The 19,625-nt window shown below is 35.2% G+C and overlaps 1 protein-coding gene and 1 pseudogene across 2 annotated transcripts; both read left to right on the forward strand.

The window, feature by feature from the left end:
- The first annotated feature begins 638 nt into the window (after positions 1-638).
- LOC149552994 (uncharacterized) lies at positions 639-7,149 on the forward strand. 2 transcript variants are annotated; one of them, XM_089788515.1, is made up of 12 exons: positions 639-830; positions 989-1,189; positions 4,936-5,016; positions 5,106-5,194; positions 5,311-5,385; positions 5,519-5,580; positions 5,688-5,750; positions 5,852-6,073; positions 6,187-6,303; positions 6,474-6,539; positions 6,625-6,714; positions 6,815-7,149. In XM_089788515.1, exons 2-12 carry the CDS (start codon positions 1,067-1,069, stop codon positions 6,856-6,858), a joined length of 1,032 nt encoding a protein of 343 aa, XP_089644641.1. In that variant the 5' UTR covers positions 639-830; positions 989-1,066; the 3' UTR covers positions 6,859-7,149. The 2 variants fall into 2 exon arrangements, with proteins under 2 accessions (XP_089644641.1, XP_089644642.1); XM_089788516.1 differs by having other exon boundaries at positions 1,024-1,189.
- Positions 7,150-17,461: 10,312 nt separating this feature from the next.
- The window catches only part of LOC149552995 (ATP-dependent Clp protease ATP-binding subunit ClpA homolog CD4A, chloroplastic-like), a 55,192-nt pseudogene continuing 53,028 nt past the window's right edge, over positions 17,462-19,625 (forward strand).

Genomic DNA, 19,625 nt, shown 5'->3' on the forward strand with positions numbered 1-19,625 from the left:
ATGCACTTAAGATTGATATAAGATTAATACTGCCATTGATGCTCTAAATACAGATGTAAGATGCTAATATTTGATAGTTATTTGATGATTGAAACCACAATCTTAGGATTGTGTCTTTAGATACATTTTTCAAACGCACAACCTAAAACCTTTATCACACAATTCTAATAATATATATAATAATTTGATTTGATAAAGTTGGAGATTTAAAATTTCAAACTAAAATCTAAATCATATAAACAATCTAATTTAAAAATAAGTGAACCCTTGATCTATTAGTGAAGTTGAATGATTCCAAATGAACTTACTAAATACAAGATTCTCCCATCATAAGAAATAACCCAAAATGTACCTAATAAAATGTGACCTTAAAAAACCTTACATACCTAAAACTGTAAATTTAAACTCAAAATATAAAATATACACTCGTGTAATTTAAGTTATCCAATTCCTTCATAATCCCTAGTTTGTTTCCTTTTATCTTATGGGCTAAGCCCCTCTCCCCCACATCCGAAAGCCATGGGCGTGGAACCTAAGCACTTTTCCTTTTAGAATTTCCCCATGGTGTCTAATTTACGCGTGGATTTCATATTTGTGAAGGCCCTACTATAAGATGGGCCCTAACCACAAGTTCTTCCAGGCGGAGGTTGCTTGCAGAAGAGGTGGAGTCGGATTTACAAGCAGCTCCAGCGCTCCCTTCACTTTGCTGCACTTACTAATACAAAAATAAAGGAAACCCCACAATCAAAATCTACCAATCCAATCAAGCAAACAGCTAAGAGCACACATCTCAATCGAGCCTCTGCATCGGAACGAAAAATTGTAAACCGGTAGGTTTCTCAGCATTTCTTCTCAGCTCTTTGTGGCTTCTTTCGAAATCCATGGATCTAGAGGCGGGTATTTTTCTTTAGCTGTTTTTGTCTGATGGGTGTGATGGATTCACTTGGTTTTATGGTTATTTGAACTGGGTTGGTATTCCTTTATGCAGTATTTGTTTAGCTGAAGCTGCGGAGCTTGGTGTAGGGTTTAGGGTTTATCTGCAAGCAGAAGTCGAAGCTTTTGAACCATGGACAGATACCAGAGAGTGGAGAAGCCTCGCCCTGATGTTCCCATTATGGATAACGAGATTCGTATAACTACCCAGGGGATGCCTAGGAACTATATTACATATGCAACAACTTTACTCAGAGTAAGTGCTGGGACCTTACTTTTGCTTAATGCTAGGTTATTTTTGGATTTATCATTGTTATGGCGTATCGTTTGTTACGACCAGGAATGGACAGATTATTGTGATTGAAAAATATGCTTTATTGGTGTGTATACGATTCTTCTCCGGTCCATTGAAGATAGTTATTGTATTTGCCCTGTTAAGGTTATTGAGCCTGAGTAACTGACGTTTGAAGAGAGGTCACAATGCTATCGGCTAGGTTTCATGTGCATTGCGAAGTTCCCAAATCACGAGTTTTATTCCAGTGAAGTGTGTTTAATGGGAGTTATTTATGGATCACTTTGATTGTTGTTATAGTTGTATTAGCTCTTGTAGGTCTTCTCTCAGACAGGAAGTCGCGGGAAACATTGCATGCTGTTTTTTGAATGGCGCACAAGGTTGTATTTGGGGGGCATCCCTGATCATGTGTATCGGAAATGTAATTTAGGTATAAATGTTGTCATTCGCTACATGCAACAGTTCAACTTCATATTCGCATTGTTTTCTTTGTGTGGTTTAGCAATGTGGGTCAGTATGCGTTTTCTAATATCTGCAATCAGTTTTGTTGAATTGTTATGTGGAAATTATCTGAATGCATGTGCTATAACATTTTTTGATTTAGTCAATGGGATTTGTGTGGGAAGTTTTCTCAAATATGACCTCATTTGTATTGGACTTGTGTTTTGGATGATAGTCATCACATTGTTACACTGACCATGGTCCATAATTTAGTTTGATTGTTACATTGGATTTTTTGTGGATAAGTAAAATGTGGGATAATCTGGATTACGGTGATAAGTTCGTTTATCTCTGCATGTTTACTCTTAGAGTACCCAGTGCAGATTGTGTGCTGTCTTTCATATTGGGCACAAGGCTGTGGCTTTTAATGGTTGTCTGGTAAAGGCAGTATTTGTCTTGGAGTTAAATGTTAATGTATTTTATAATATTTTTCTCTCAATTGCAACTTAAATTTATGTTCTCATTGCTTTTTTTGTGGGTTGCTCCATGGTTAATTTTTTCAATCTTCACTCTTAAGAAGATGATTTAATGTGAATTGTGCAGTCTTTGGGAATGTGAACAAGGCAATGTCTGGTAATATCATTAATCATTTTGTCTCTCCCCATTTTTGCGCCAAGTGCATTGCATATGTAGATTCTATTGTTGGAGATAGAATTTCCAATTTCAGTTGGGTTAATATTGTGAGTTACCAAGGCCATGTACTCTCCACATTGTTATGATGATTGCATTGGATTATGCAGGTATTCTGATAGAGAAGAGGACACTTCATTGCAAGCTGGATTAAGTTTTGAGTAACTACAATTCTAAATTATTACTAAAATAGATTGAAATATGATGATACTTATCGAAACCAGAAATCTTTGATATTAATATTTGTCCTTTACCTAGGGTTTCCATGTACAACTATGCTTAACTCCTTTACACAGAATTTCCCCATTCAACAAAGGGTAATCTGTACAGGATTCTTTATTTATAATTCTAGACAACCCAATGCATAACCAATTGCGATTAGTGGTTATTTACAGCAAGAAGCGTATTCCAAATGCTACATGCTAATGCTGTCTGGATATATGGTACCATACTAAGATGCAACATTAATGTCATCTACTAAACTTTTCCAGCAAGTTATAATATGCATATGGCTGCTGAGCAATATATCTTAGGAACAAAGACAGGAATGGATTATACTTCAAAAACAAAGACATGAATGGACATATATCTTAGGAACAAAGACAAGAACGAACATATATCTTAGGAACACAGATAAGAATGGACATATATCTTAGGAACAAAGATAAGAATGGACATTGGATGCTTTGCTGACCATGACACCATCCATGATATTGTTGGTCCTATGGATCAGACTTAGATTTGATCTTTCCATTCCCTCTTCAAAGGATTTATAATGCTGGATGCCTAAGTACTTCCTGGCTTTCCCTGTAATTTACCGGTTAGCAAGTTAAGATTGTGGTGCATAACAAGTGGTTTTTTATGATGCCATATAACACAGGCAACTGAATCATGCCTGCCAAATTTTGGATTTGATGCAGGATCCCATATTAATATCAGTATTTGTATGATGTGTGGTAAGATGCATATTCCATCTTAAGCATTCGTCCTTTAGTACTTCTTGGTTTAGAGCCGGGAGAGACGATTGCATTTATCTGACTAATATCAGTATTTGTATGATGCGTGGTAAGATGCATATTCCATCTTAAGCATTGGTCCTTCAGTGTTTGTTGATTTAGAGCTGGGAGAGACGATTTCATTTATCTGAATCGGAAGCATATCTTCTTAGAAAATGCTGTTTTTTTAACACAGAGAGCAATGGAACATCATTTATTCAATTCAATTTTTACTGAAGTGTTTCTCCAAGTTTCCTTACATGTTTTGCAGACAATTTAAAAAGATAAATTGATAATTGAAAGCTTAGCTGATAATTGATAATTCGTTGTCAATTGTCAAATGTTAAATGTTCAAAGATAAATCAAAATGGTTTTTGTTATAGTAGCTTTACATGGATGGAAATGTACAATAAAATAGAAGTTGAGAATACAGCTGGTAATTATGATAAATCTGTATCAATTGTCAAGTGACCATTTATAAATATAAGTCAAGATGGTTTGCATCTTTGTAGCATTTGGATTTGATTTTTTAACCAAAACCCAAAGTTGCTGGCTCGGATTCCAATGCAAATGCGAGTTCAAGATTTGGGTTTGAAATTCATTTAGTTTTTTTTGCGCTGGGTTTGGTTTTTTTTTGGGTTCATTTATACAAGAATGTGTCTATGTATGTATGTATATACGTACACACACACACACACACACACACACACACACACACACACACACACACACACACATGCAGCAGCAAATTAGTTCAAACATCACCACATATATTACATTTAGTAATGGAGGGGAGAAGTTTTCCTTTTCATTCACAACTGAACAAATGATATATAAAACAACTTTTTTGGTCTTTTTAGTGGTGACTTTTAGGGTTGGAGGGTTGAATAGACTTAAGTTGGCAAAAGAAACTTTATGAAAAAGTCAATGAAAATGATGTTTTGGATTAAATGCCCCAAAGTTGTTCTGTGTTCGTCTGCCCAAATCGGAAGTCTTCCAAATTTGTCCAAAATTCTCACAGGGTCCTGAGAATTTTGAGCAAATTTACCCGACTGGCAGAATTGTGAGCAAATTTGAACTGAACCAGACTTTGCAGCAAAATTGAATCTTGAATTCCAGCAGGGAAGAGCGAATGTGGTTACTTAGGCAATTAGTAATTTGATATAAAAATATCAAAGTATAAAACTTCCAAGGTTCAAGTATACTATACTCTGTATTTAATATTTCAAATACTGTATTTGGCATTTGCTATTTTACTTCTAATACTATTATTTGTTTTTTCATAACTGCCATTCCAAGTACTATATGTATGGTATGTAGTATATACAGCACCCCCCCCTTCTGTTTTCCCCCTAGCGTCCTTAAATTGAAGCCCTTTTTCCATTTGTCTTGTAAAATTTCACCCTTAGGACCCTTGTTACACTGAATTAATGAGAGATGCCTTTGATTAATGTGGATGTGATCATTGCTTTATAGGGGATCTGGGCCCTTGTCCCCCTCAACTTCTCCTAGCATTACAGTTCTTATTTTCAATCTCAGCAATCTTATGGTATAGAGTAATTGAATTCATGGTTTTCTGTGCAGGAGAGAGGTGCATCTGAAGTTGTGTTGAAGGCAATGGGAAAAGCAATCAGTAAGACAGTGACAATTGCGGAGATTATAAAGGTATTGTAATATGTCATTTTAATTTCCAAGGTAAGTCTATAATCTGGATACTTTTTTTTGAGTTTGCATGCTTGTGTTATTCACTGCAGAGGAGGATTCCCAATCTTCACCAGAACACAACAATTAGCTCCGCTCCTATAACATATATGTGGGAACCTCTGGAAGAAGGTCTTTTACCGTAAGTCCTTTCAGAAAATCTATTGTTTCTGATCTCAACTAATTGAGGAGAATGGATTTTTTTTGGTCTATTTTAGTTTTAAGAAACTTGTCTCTTAATAGTTTTTTTTCTTTCAGGTTAGAAACTACAAGGCATGTATCCATGATAACGATCACTTTGTCCACAATACAACTTGACGCATCATCTGCAGGGTAAGCCTGATGCTATCCTCTCTTTCCACCGAACTATTTGTTTCTTTTATCTGTAAAATGGGTAACATATGTTTGTTTTGACCCATTAGTAAAGTTCCTTGTAATCTAAATTTACTATGCAAACTTGTTGCAGTTATCAACCACCACTTCCAGCTGATCAAGTCAAGCCACTACCTGAATACGAATATGAGGGAGGTGAGCATTCGTGTGATGAATTTTACTCATTCTTATGAGGTATCTAAAAGTTCGAACAGCGTTTTTGATGTTAAAATATAAATTAACCCAATAATCAATTTTCTTAGAGGATTCTCTTCAAGATATGAAAGGCAAAGGCCGTGGGCGTGGGAGGGGGACTGGCAGAGGAGGTATAGTATACATATCTCGAGGTGAAGCTACCATTAACATTATAGATTGCTAGCCTTGATTTAATATGGCTGTGATGTTAATGTGGTTGAGTTTGCTATAGGAAATACCACCTCCGCAAACTATCAGAATGGTGATGCTGGAGCGTATTATGACTCTCCAGATAATGGACGGAACCAAGGCCGTGGACGTTTTCGTGGCCGTGGTAGAGGTCGAGGTTTCCCTGCTCGTGGTAGAGGAGGCTTTTATGGTGGTGCGGTGCAAGATAATAGCAACTACAATGATTTTGGCATGGGTGGTGGTGATCTCCCCCCTCGAGGTCAAGGTATTCTTGCTCTCTATATGTTTATGGGGGGACTCATCTTCAGTGTATACTGATGAATAAATTTCAATGCTTTTGTAGACAAAATAATATCTGTTTCTTTTGTTTGATGCCAGGACGTGGTAGGGGTAGATCCAGTGGCAATGCACAGTACGGCAATGGTAATTTTAATGACAATGGAATGGGTACTATGGACTTTGCTCCACGAGGGAGGGGAGGTAATTTCTTTGGAGGTAATTTTTATTTTTGCAATTGATGCTGTTTCCAACAGTCTTATTGCTTTTATATAATGTGCATCAAATTCATTTTTTGTCAATGTTTTGATATTTGACTGCATATTTTTTCCATGTATTTGTTGTCCACTTTCTAAACAACACCCTGGCTTGCCAATTATGAATGTCAGGTCGTGGGAGGGGCAGGTTTGGTGATGATGGTAATTATAATGACAACGGCTTCCGTCGAGGCCAAGGTGCATTTTTTTGTTCAGTCTCAATTGTACTTGTGAATTTGAATCGGTTATTTTTGTATGGCACTTAAGATTTTTAACATGGCAGGTCGTGGTCGAGGTAGATTTGGTGGTAACGCTCAAGATGGTGGTTACTATAATGACTATGCTGGAGGGGAAGTAGCTTCACGAGGCCGAGGTTTTTGTTTTTATTTTTAGTATCCATGATAAATGCAGAAGACTGCCTTGTTTCATGGTCTTGAAATTACCTTAGTTAACTCCTCTTTGTTGTCTTGTAGGGCGTGGCAGAGGTAGGGCACGAGGAAGGGGGGGCAGGAATTGATACCTGTGGGCACACAGACTGAATGAACTATTTGCAAGGGAAAGCTCTAGTTGGATAATGTTTAACCGTGATTTTGATAATGTGTGAATTTCTGCTGAAGGGGCGGTCAATTTCTTTTTTCCTGATTCAGTTTCTACTGTAATGAGATTAAAGGGACAGTGATGTACAAGCTTGAATGTGGATATAATGTGGCTTTGAGGTTGCGTATAAAGAGAAATGTTTGTATATCTTGCTCGATTGTAGCACTGTCGGGCCTTTTGTCAAATTAAGCAAGGTATATGTATTTTTTCATCTCTGACTCGTCAATGTTGAAGTGGGTTCCACATTAGATGCAAGAAATTATAGGTTGTAATAGTTTTGCTATAACAGAGCATTAGGGCGGCAAAATGTATTTGCCACATTACCATTTGATTTACTGGCTAATTGCAATTATAGGATATAAATAACCATTATAGTTGGCAATTTTTTGCTTTAGGAGGAATGACAAGCTGTAGATATCCTTACGAATTACCCCAGACAGGGATTCGGAAGCACACGAGATACGATTTCTTATGTTTTGTTAATCATCTTCGTTGCATTCTTCTTGTGATAGTCGGGATCTCGACTTAATATCTTTAAACATCCGTACTAATCTGGAGTAGATATAATTTTTTAGACATTTTGCTAATTTTCTTATAAATTATTATCTTTTGGTTTAATCTGGAGCTATATATAGTTAGAGGTGATATCTAGCTGTAAAATAGTTATAATAGCAAAGCTAATTTTACTACATGTTAGTTGTACTTAAAGTGTGTTTATGAGTATGTCGATATTCGTTAAAAGTTTGTTATTTGTTAGTATAATTGTATAAGCACACGATAGCATACCTATCTTCAAGTTATGTATGATAATATATGTTTAAATTTAGTCTACAATATTATTATTGAGTATAGTTATATAATTTACTTTATGCAAAAATCATTTGAAGTTGTTTGTAGTTTAATTTAGTTAATAACTCAAGAAAATGGTTGTTCTTTAAAGAGTAAATAATTTTGATGGAAAATCTTGATGGTTAGAGGGAGTCCAACATATTGAATGTAGTCTTAATGATTACAATGATGATCTCAACTTTGATTGAGGTGATGAAATGTAGAAACCCTTGTTATAGGAGTTAAAGGTGAGTCGTTCATCCTTTTGTTTATCCAACACCATATTGAAACAATCATGATTAGCTAAATAATATTCTCTAAAGATGTTAGGCATGTTTAGTGAGGTAGAAAAATATTTTTAAATACTATACTAAATTGCTTTATCATGAGTCATGATTTAGAGGGATGAGGATATCTATCAAAAAGTATGTTCAATGTTGCCCTTTGTTGTAAGGGCAAATAAGTATGTTCAATCTTAAAAAGGGGTTTTTCATTGAAGAGGAAATATGAGGACACATTCAAATCTTAGAGAAAATTGCTTATCCTTCTGAAGGTACAAGAATGGTGATGAGAAGAAAGTTTAGAGAATTTAATTGAAAAGGAATGAAAGAGATCATTAGTGTAGTGAAAGAGATGAGAGGTGGTATTAAGAAAAGTATTTGTAGTTGAAGGCACCTCTTGGTAACTTTGGAAAAAGAAGGGCACAAATTTAGAGGTAGATTTACTAGAGGAGGAAATTATTGAAATGAGGGGTTGACAACCATTATTGAATTTCTTCATAGTATAAAGATGACCAAAAGAAGAGTCCTCTAAGAAGTTTGAATATCCTCTTTTGGAATGTTAGGGGCATTAACAGGCATCTTCTATTGAGAAGCGTCATTTTAAATGGAAATCAAACGATAATTTTAGTTCAAACTAAATGTCCAAAGGAAGGTTTTATAGAGATGATTTCGCATAGTGCGAAAATGCCACTACAAGGTGATGTGTCAAAGTTCCTTTAGGAGGATAGGGTTTGGTTTGGAATTCGTAAGCAACAAAAGCTGAACTTGTTGTTTTTGGGTTTTGTTGGATGTGCTATTTATTTGAAGGTTATCAAAAGGATAAGAATATTTCTTTTTGAACTTATATGGCTTTAATTCTCTCGCTAAAAAATGTTTAGGAGAAACTTAAAAGGAAAATAAGAGGGATTTGTTGACAAGTCTTTCCTCTTAAGAGGCTTTAATGTGTTTCTTTTTGTAGTGAACAAGTTTGGAAGCTCTTATTGTCTTTCTAAATTAGCTTAGGATCTTTTGGATTGCATTTAAGCCAACAATCTATTTGATTGTGCCTCTAAAAGAGGAGACTTAATAAAAGATGGAAGTATTTTACTATTTTGTTAAAGGTTAAACATGTTTGTTATCTTGTGGACATCGTTTGGTGCTCCGTTTGTTAGCTATCTTGGTTGTAAGCTTCTAGTATAGACCCATGTTGTGGCCTTTGTTGGATATTAATAAAATTAGCTTATCTTATATCTTGCAAGTTTGCTTTTATTTTGTGTAAAGGTGGCATTTATAAGTATTGATGTTCCCAATGGTAAGATTAGATATTTTTTCTATTTGACTAGACGTGATAGAGGGGAACAAAAGATTCATATATGTAGCTTAAACATCTTAGGATCCATGTTTGCATTCCTAAATGGTTGTAGCTAAGGGCTAGCTAATCATATTGTGAGTTAGACTTTCCTAAAAGATAAAATGCATAAAAGAGTAATTGATGAATTGTAACAAAATGGTTTTCAGTTAAGTTTTATTGGAAGAAGAGAAAACAATCAAGGAATTAGAAGATTTGTGTAGATTAATATAAATGCAAACAACCAATTATAACAAGTTATGTAAAAGAACACTTACAAAGGCAGAAAAGAGGATATTTTTTGAATGTGGAAATTTGGTAAAAAGGAGTGAAACAAAGTAATGCAAATATTATGTACTTCTACATAATTACACATACTTTGGAAGAAAATAAATAATATGTTGTATTATAAAAAGTGATGTTTGAAGTATCTCAATACTAGGATACCAATGAGGAGGCAATAACTTTTGAAATATTTTCTTGTGGGAGGTTAATGGTGACAATCTAGGTGATGATATGCTTGTTTAAATTCCATGTTTAATTTCTCAAGAGGAGAATGATGCCTCCTTGATGCCTTTCTTTTTAGAATACAAGATGGTGATTATGGATTTGAAGAGTGATAGTGTTGGCTTTAGGTTGAATGAATTTCTTGTTGGCTTCTTTGAGGCTTATTGGATATTATGGGAAATATATCATAGTTCTATTGAATGAATCCACTAGGATAAGTGGATTTTGGAAGATTTCAAACTTACTTTTCTAGTAGCTATTTTAGGTTGAGTAATGCATCTTCTTTCTCCAAATTGAGATTGTTATGTTATGTAATATAGTGAATAAGATATTCTTAAGGCTTAACATTGACAAAGCTATTGGGCTTTCCAGCTAGTGGTTATAACTTGGATTCTACTATACTATCTCATGAACTAATTTACTCTATAAAAATGAGGACTTAGTTATGACAACAAAGTTGTATGTTGCTAACATATGATTGAATGACATGAGGCTTTATAGTAAAAATGTTCGAGACATCTAGATTTAGTAAATGTTGGGTAAAATGGGTAATGATGTGCATAACTAAAGCATGGTTTTCCATTATGATAAATAATAGCCTACAATGATTCTTTGTTAATTTGTAAGCAATATGGCAAGATGATCCTTTGGCTCCTTACCTTTCTATTTTAGTGGCAAAAACATTAAAGACGAAGATAAAGAAAACATGCAAGTTAAGATGCCTTACAAGTTATTTTTTTCTTTTTAGCAAAGGATGAGTGCTTGAACATTATATTTATATTTTAAGGAGTGTCGATATAAAAGGTTTTAGAGCCATAGATCTAGACCATTAAAGCTAAAAAAGAATGTAAAACACAAGAAACATCCTATAAGTAATAAATGACTCACATTTGAGCCATTAAGTGAATGAGTTGATACCAAAAGAAGAATAGTAGATCCTAGATTGAGAAAACAATATTCCTCTTGAAGAGTGTAGGGGTTGAAAATAAAACTAAAATTAGTTAATCTCTATTTCTTGGTTAATATTAATAGAAGATGGATGTAGTGCCCAAGACTCTAGATAGATAGCCAAGATTGTTTTTTGTAAAATAGTAATAGAATCACTAACAGCCCTATTTTAGGGAAATATTAACTTTCTTTTCTTCTACACCATACATTTTAATAGAAATAGCAAATTCTTCATGACTCATTTTATAAAATAGAACAACATTCAGGAATAGAAATCTTCCTTTTAAAATAAATAAATTTAAATGACAAGCACTTTTATTTCCAACAAGAATCCACTAGCCTATTTGTTTTAACACTACATTTTACATTCCTTTTACAAAACATAGGCCTTTTATTTCTGTCCTTCTCATTACTACAACAACTACAAACTGCCATTACAATAAACCCATCAACATTTCTAGTTGTAAATATGCAACTATGTATTTTTAATGAAGTAGAATAGTAGGTCCACTACTACATTTCCTTTTCACACATAATATGCAATTAAACTCTTCTAAATACTTGTCAACAAAGCACCAAAAGTGGGTACATTTAATGGGAGACTCTCCCATCTACATTACATAATGGTTGGACTTTTTGCATAAAAATAGAAATAACAACAATAGTCTTCATTTTTGAGCTCCAAGAACCTACAAGAACCTCCAATGAAAATCCACATATACCCATGGAAGCTCACCTCCCAGCCATAGGCCTTTTCAAGGCCACTCGAGCTAGGAGAACCTTTACTAGATGGGGAAACACATACATTGCAACCATTCACACAACTACATTTGCACAGTATATTTTACAATACATTCACAATGTCACATTTCAACATAATATTCCCATCCAAGGCTTACACTTAGGATTGTGCTATTGATCCTTTTAAAGGGTGAAGGTGGAAATGAACATATGGGGAGAATGCACATTGCAAATACAACACATGCCTTCACAAGGCTACACATAGGATCGTGCTTTTGATCCCTTTAAAGGGTGAAGGTGGAAATGAACATATTGGGATAATCCACATTGAAAATACAACACATGCCTTCACAAGGCTACACATACACTTCCACATGCCTTCCCAAGGCTTCCACATAAACTTCCACATGCCTTCCCAAGGCTTCCATCACAACCCTTATGGCCCCTAAGCAAAATCCCTTTTGCCTCCCAAGATAAAACCCATATGGTATCTCTCTCCTTCACAAGGAAAGACTCCACCTAAATGCATTCCCCATACACCCTTCACCCAACAAGGTTCTCTTCCCTCCCAAGGGTGAGGCTCATCTTGAAACTCCCATACGCAACAACAAAATCAAAGAAAAACTCAAGAATCACACATAGACACCAAAACATCACAGAAAAACAACTTCATTTCAAAATTATAGCACTACATCAAGAATGTAACACACCATGAACAAACATTTGATATAACATTCTACATAAACACAAATTCACAAGGTATGGGTACCAACCTTACTTCTAAACATGCACTAGGTTGATTTGAGCCACTTCTCTTCTACCAAGCTTCTTCTCCTTCCTTCCCAAGATCTCCTTCTTGCCTTAACCAAAATCTCCAAGATGCCTAACTTCTTCTAACTCTACTAGTAGTCTCCCAAAATTGGAGAGTGAGAATTAGCGTACCACATTCTCCATAACTCCTCTAAGAAGGCTCTCAACCACTCTCACCTACTACCCATCATGAGGTAGATTTTCCTTGGTTTGATAAAAGACCCCTTTACTATCCCCTAGGTCATTGCTCTCTTCTAAGGCATTTTGAAAGGTCATAATTAGACTTTGGGAAGCTCAAATGGCCTAGAAATGCCCCCAACCCCTAGTACAGCCCCGAGACAAGTTATTTTAACCCTAAACTACCCCTTGGAGTCACCTTTTTGCCTTGAAAAGTCCACCAAGAGTCAACCTACAAAAATAGGTGATGGGGTAATCTTCTTGGCTTTCTAAACAAGAAATCCCACCTAGGGTTTCTATATGGTTACTCAAAGGCCATCCTACCTATCCATCTCACTTGGCATGCCACATTACAACACATGTGTCAATTGACACCACATTAACTGTTGATGTTTTGTAACTTTTGTCGGATAAATTCTAGTGAAGATATGTATATATATTTAATATATGTGAGATGTGTGTGTGTGTGTGTGTGTGTGTGTGTGTGTGTGTGTGTGTGTGTGTGTGTGTGTGTGTGTGTGTGTGTGTGTGTGTGTGTGTGTGTAATTTGTGTATACACAATTATGATGTTTATTATTATGAATGAACATGTCCTTGAAGACACATGTCTATTCATAATTCATTCTCCATATAAATATAATTGATTGCTGCAATTGAAAGATACATACCTTAATAAGTAGTGCTATTACATCTGCAAGCTTTGCATGATATTAGAGCAAGATATGATCAAAACACAATTCTAGAAGCTTAAATCACCTAAGTCTTCTCATATGATATATTATCTATAGTCAATATCCTTCCATTCTGAAGATTGCTAAATTAATCTATTTCAAAGCAAAGATTGATGAACATTGTTACCAATCACATATTGAAATTCATCCTCTTTTATTTTGATGATGTCTGAGATATATTTTGATGCCTGCTTATGTTCTTCGCTAAATGTCTTCGTTCTCTATACTTTGAGTGATCTCTTGTTATGAGGTTGTGACCAAAACTAAAAATGATTAAATATGGAGATTGTATTGTAATACTATCACAATAAGTAATCACATATGTCTAGAAAGGCATAATATTTAAGAATAAACAATTTGATTCTCTCACCCCTTTTGCTATGACAGTCTGGATTGAGATATTGGAACAAACAATAATTGGATGCCCATGCATAAGTGAGGTACAAGATATTAGAGTCATGCCTGGAATAAGAAACCAATCATCAACAATAAAACCTTGTCAATTAGTCATCAAGCGGATTCCATATGTGGAGAGCGATAGTCACTATTTTGGGAGAAACATTTACTTGACTTGGACCGGAAAAGATAATAAACATCCATCAAAATAAAATAATTGGAGGCAAAATAGATAGGTCATCGAAACAAAAAATGAGATTGGGTGGCATTGAATTAGTGGTAGTGAATGAAAATGAGTCCCAATGAAAGCACAACGAATCAAAGAGACTATATAGGAATGCACACCATTTTCCCATTGGAGCTTGTAAGGAATAAATTATATAGGACCAACACCTATACTTAAGGTAAAAGATTGAGTAAAGAAGTATTCTCAGTTAGCAACAAGACAATAATTTTGGAATGCTTCCCAAAGGTGCATATAGAGTATAATTTTAAATGGATTAAGGATGAATATTGAAATCTATGATATTTCCATATTAGGATAAGAAGAAAGATTCAATTATAAATAAAAGGACCAAGCTATATTTATTTTCCTCACTTTTCAAAAAGCTAAGAGAAGATAACATGAGAGCATGAAAAGGTAAACCGAAGGAAAATAAGGATTAATATTAGATTCAAAGGGAGTTTGACACTCTATTACAAGCATCATTGGATGAGAAGCTCAAAATATTGATATTGAGAGGGAGTCTGAAAATCTATATGAGTGATTGCATGATTTTGATGGGCCTACTCCCTATGCACATCATGAGGAAATGGAGACTTCCAAATGATTATCACTTGTATTTGTAGAAGTTATTGAAAGGTGACGATCTTTCAATAACTTAACCTTCTATTGTGATAGACATTTATGATGTTTGAATCAGATCATAATAGATTGTAAACTTGCATGGTGGATTAAGTTCCTTAAACAAACCATAGCCTTCTTTTATGATGGTCATCTTATGATGTCTAATAGAATATTACTTGCATGGTGGATTAAGTTCCTTAAATAGACCATGACTATTCATATGGTAAGCATAATTGAGAATGTGTGTACATAACTTATGAATATTTTAAGTATGTGGTGAATATCATATGTTGATATTGTCGAGGCCAATACTTATGATATCAAATGTGATGTCAAAATGTTAAATATCTTCTCATCACAGATATTTTTATATTACATTGAGGTATACCTAACCATATGTTTATCCTCCCTAACTAAGAGGAAGTATTGATGTTGTCTAGCTTCTGTCAGATAAATTCTAGTGAAGCTATATATATATATATATATATATATTGTTGAAAATATTCAGGACTAACAAGGTTACTGAGAGGGGAGGGGTGAATCAGTAAACTTTAAAATTTAAACCAATTCAACATAATAACAAATTCACCATTCATTCATCTACTTTACTGTATGCATGAAAAGATTAACACACTAATTTGGTGACCCAAAAACCTTTCAATTTGAAAGTAAAACTAGGGTGGGGATGATGCCCACGAAACTTCAATACTGCAGTATAAAGTTGGCCGGTTAAGGCTTACAATGATCACTTCTGGTGATCTGCCCTGTTAGGAGCAAGTAGGACTGCTAGATCCACCTTGTTAGAGGATTTACAAACATACAATGAAGTATGCACTCTGTTAGGAGATTTACAAAAGACTGTTAAGTCTACCCTATTAAAGGATTTACAAAACTGATTCACCTGTTAGGATGAAGCAGTGGATCTACTTGCAACTGGTTTGCTGATTAGATCTTATGTACTAATCACTTGATGTGATGGATATATCTTTGCTGCTCCTTGATAACCTTGCTGAATACTCCGCTGCTGATTCTTTTTCAATTCGATCTTACTTCACTGTTACTTCACTTTATTCTTTCTTCTTTTTGCAAATGGCACAATACATTACATATATACCATTCCAATATTTATAGCAACAAGGTTGGCCAAACAAAAGTGGACAAAACATTACTAAGTCGACCAGATAGTAGAAAACTCAGGTTCCTCAAACTCACTCGATGACCTTCTGACACTCGGCATCCACTATATTACACATCATCGTCATGCACTCGGTAGAGGTAGGGGCTCGGTCCATACTAATCACTCTGAGTAGCTTGGAACTTGGTAACCACTGGTGACTCGGTAAACATTGTGTCACTTAGTAGAAATTAACTCCTTCAATTCACTTGGTAAGCACTGAATACTTCTTTTACCTTTCTGTCTTGGTAACTACTGAAACCTTCATTTACCTTCTTGACTCGGTAAATACTAAATCCTTCGTTTACCTTTCTGACTCGGTAAACATTAAAACCTTCGTTTACCTTTCTGACTCAGTAAACACTAAAACCTTTGTTTACCTTTCTGACTCGGTAAACACTAAAACCTTTGTTTACCTTTCTGACTCAGTAAACACTGCTGAACATACTTGGTAACCAATGAATGCTCGGTATGAACTATAAACTGAGTGATGAACTCAGTAAGCATTCAGAATCAAATAAGTGTTGTAACTAATGACAAATGTATCATTATTCCAACAAGCTCCCCCTTTGGCATTAGTGACAAAAACACTTATGAGCCAAAATTTATATACAAGATCTGACAAAATTGATTTGATTCTGCTGTGCTGAATATACATGGGCTACCTTACATATAATTCCCCCATACAATATACACAAGGTTTTTACATGAGTTATATGACTTTATTCTTTATTACTTTATTACCTTCTCCCCTTTTGTGTCTGATTTTCCTCTATATATTACTTTCTCCCCCTTTTTGACAATAATGCCAAAGAATAAAGAGTGTATTTACATGGAAACACCAAAATGTGTGATAAACTCAGAATGTACCTAAAGAATTAGTTGCAAAGTTTTATCCCAATTGTCTTGCAGGATTTTACATGTGGAGAGAGCTACTTGAACTTCTGCAGAAAGTTCAATCACATGGTTTGCAACAGAGAAGTTTTTATCATGGATCAATGTTTTTGAATATGCAATGTGCTTTTGCATTGTGTTCATGACAGGAAGGATCATATTCTGGATGTCAATCAGAGTAGACCTGATCCTTGCTTCCTCTCTTAGCAATTCTGCCTGTTTCTCTGACAAAAATTTGATTCTCAGATGATGGGATGAACTTGCACTGTGGTCAGATTGCAGCATTTGGGCACTGACCTTTATATCCTCATCAATTTTATTCAACTTTTCTTTTATTTCCTTTGTATACTCGGTAACATCACAAAGTTTTGCAAAAAGTGAGGTTACATTATTAAAAGAATTTTCAATGTCAGACAAAATTGAGGTTAATTCACCCTATTTTATTGCTAAGTGCTGAGCAATGTGCTCAAGCACTTTATTTTCAAATTTCCATTATGCTTTCTCTATTAACTTTTCTTGTCTTGAAATATCCTCATTAAATTTATTCACCGCTTCTTCTAGCTGTAACAAAATGTGTTGAGATGAATCCACATCAACACTTATAGCCTCAGTTATTATGTTCTTAGCACTCTCAATGATGTTGAATTCTCTATCCCTTTCATTCCTTAGTTGCATTTGCTGTGCCTTTTGCTCTAGACGCTGACTAGCCAATCTCAGTTCATTAACTGTAGCAGTTTCTAGATTTATCTGTGGAATGACAATTTTTTCATCCAAATCTATATCACTATCTATAAGCAGCAGTCTCAAGGGTGTCTTTGGTTTATCTACAGTACTTACCTCCTTTCCTTTTGAAGTAGATACAATGGTCGATGCTGCAGGACTAGCAGTCAAAACTGGAATGGGACCAACTAAAGGTAAACTAAAAGAAGTGCTGGCTGTATGAAAACTTGATATACTTCCCAAAAATTATGTACTAGTAAAAAATGATGTGCATACTGGTATATTTACAATTGGAGAACTGACTGGAGCAAAAATTGGGGCCAATGTGGCTGAGGAAGACAAAATTGATATGAAACTTGGAAGACTTACTGTACAAGCTGCAGGTGGAAGAGATACACTCGGTGAAGTGACTGCTGCAGTGGATGACTCGGTGGTTGATGATGTGCTTGGAAGCTCAGTAACTGAAGAAGTGACTGCTAGCTCGGTAGATGAAGTGCTTGGCACTTGCATTGCAGAAACCTGGAGCTGAGAGGAGACAGGTAGAGATTGTTCAATTGATGAGGCTATTGAGCTCACAATCTCACCAGTAGAGGCTGCTTCTTCCTCCATTTCTCTTTTAGCTTCTCCCTCAATTTCTAACATTAATGATTGCAGGTCTTCTAGAATGTCTTCAATGTCATCACCATCATCATCATCATTATCATTATTATCACTGCTGTCATTGTCCGTGATTTCAATAGTATCCTCACTGGGTTTGTGTAGATGATAGATATTTTTCCACATGTTTGTTGCATCATTTACTACATGCTCAATGTCTTTGACAAGTATCAAACAAGTGTGGAATCTAATCATCATATTACCTTCGTGATCTTTCAGTGATTTCTTCACTTCAGCATTAGAGAGACTTGGCAGAAGATTCCTCAGGGTCTGCTCATAAATGTCTTTGACAGTCTTGGTAGCAGCTTCCCATCTTGGTTGCAATCTTTCCAATAGCTCTTTGGAGATCTGAGAGGCTATTTGGTCCGGGGAGTATTTCCATTTACCCATTTTGTTCAGTACCAGATCCTCAATCTGCATTTTCTCCTGTTCTGTTCTAGTTTCAAACTTTAATGATTTGAAGTTTGTGAAGCTACCTCCTTCATCTAATTGCTTTAGTCTTGCTTCAAAGGTGAGTGGAGGCTTAACAAATATAGGTTCCTTCTTTCCCTGTCTTGTTCTCTTGGAGAATACTATGAATTGAAAGAGAATCAACAGCGGAGTATTCAGCAAGGTTATCAAGGAGCAGCAAAGATATATCCATCACATTAAGTGATCAGTACATAAGATCTAATCAGCAAACCAGTTGCAAGCAGATCCACTACTTCATCCTAATAGGTGAATCAGTTTTGTAAATCTTTTAACAGGGTAGACTTAACAGTCTTTTGTAAATCTCCTAATAGAGTTCATACTTCATTGTATGTTTGTAAATCCTCTAACAAGGTGGATCTAGCAGTCCTACTTGCTCCTAATAGGGTAGATCACCAGAAGTGATCATTGTAAGCCTTAACTGGCCAACTTTACACGACAGTATTGAAGTTTCGTGGGCATCATCCCCACCCCAATTTTACTTTCAAATTGAAAGGTTTCTGGGTCACCAAATCAGTGTGTTAATCTTTTCATGCATACAGTAAAGTAGATGAATGAATGGTGAATTTGTTATTATGCTGAATTGGTTTAAATTTTAAAGTTTATTGATTCACCCCTCCCCTCTCAGTAACCTTGTTAGTCCTAAATATTTTCAACAATTGGTATCAGAGTTTTGTGGTTCTCAGGACAGAGCTTGACAGCTTGAGCAAAGATCAAGGACAATGGAGATATTCAAACTTGACAAAACTATTGAGAATGAGAAGCTAGATTTGGAGATGGCCATGGTTCAACTCAAAGAATCAAAGGAACATCTTTCTCAATCCCTAAAAAGAAGAAAGGAACTTGCAAGACAAATAAATGACCATTTTTATGTTGAAGAAAGGATTGAAGATTTGTTACCATCAAGTAATACATAAGAAGCTGACAAAACAATCAAAGAACTTCTAGAAAAGAATGGATCTCTGCAAGAAGAGATAAGAAAACTTAAAAGAGAGCAAGAAATACAGTCAATCAGGCTATGTGAAGTTTTGGAACAAAGAAACAAAGCACAAGAAGAATTGGAAGATAGAAATCATGAAACTCAAAATCAATCACTTGAACATGAAGATCTAGCAGATCAACTATCCAATGCAAATGAAGAAAGCAGGATTCTCAGAGCACAAAATGAAAGTCTACAGAAT

The sequence above is a fragment of the Cupressus sempervirens genome, chromosome 6, assembly GCF_028749045.1.
Source record: "Cupressus sempervirens isolate cs-2001-9-10 chromosome 6, ASM2874904v1, whole genome shotgun sequence".
Taxonomy (NCBI): domain Eukaryota; kingdom Viridiplantae; phylum Streptophyta; class Pinopsida; order Cupressales; family Cupressaceae; genus Cupressus; species Cupressus sempervirens.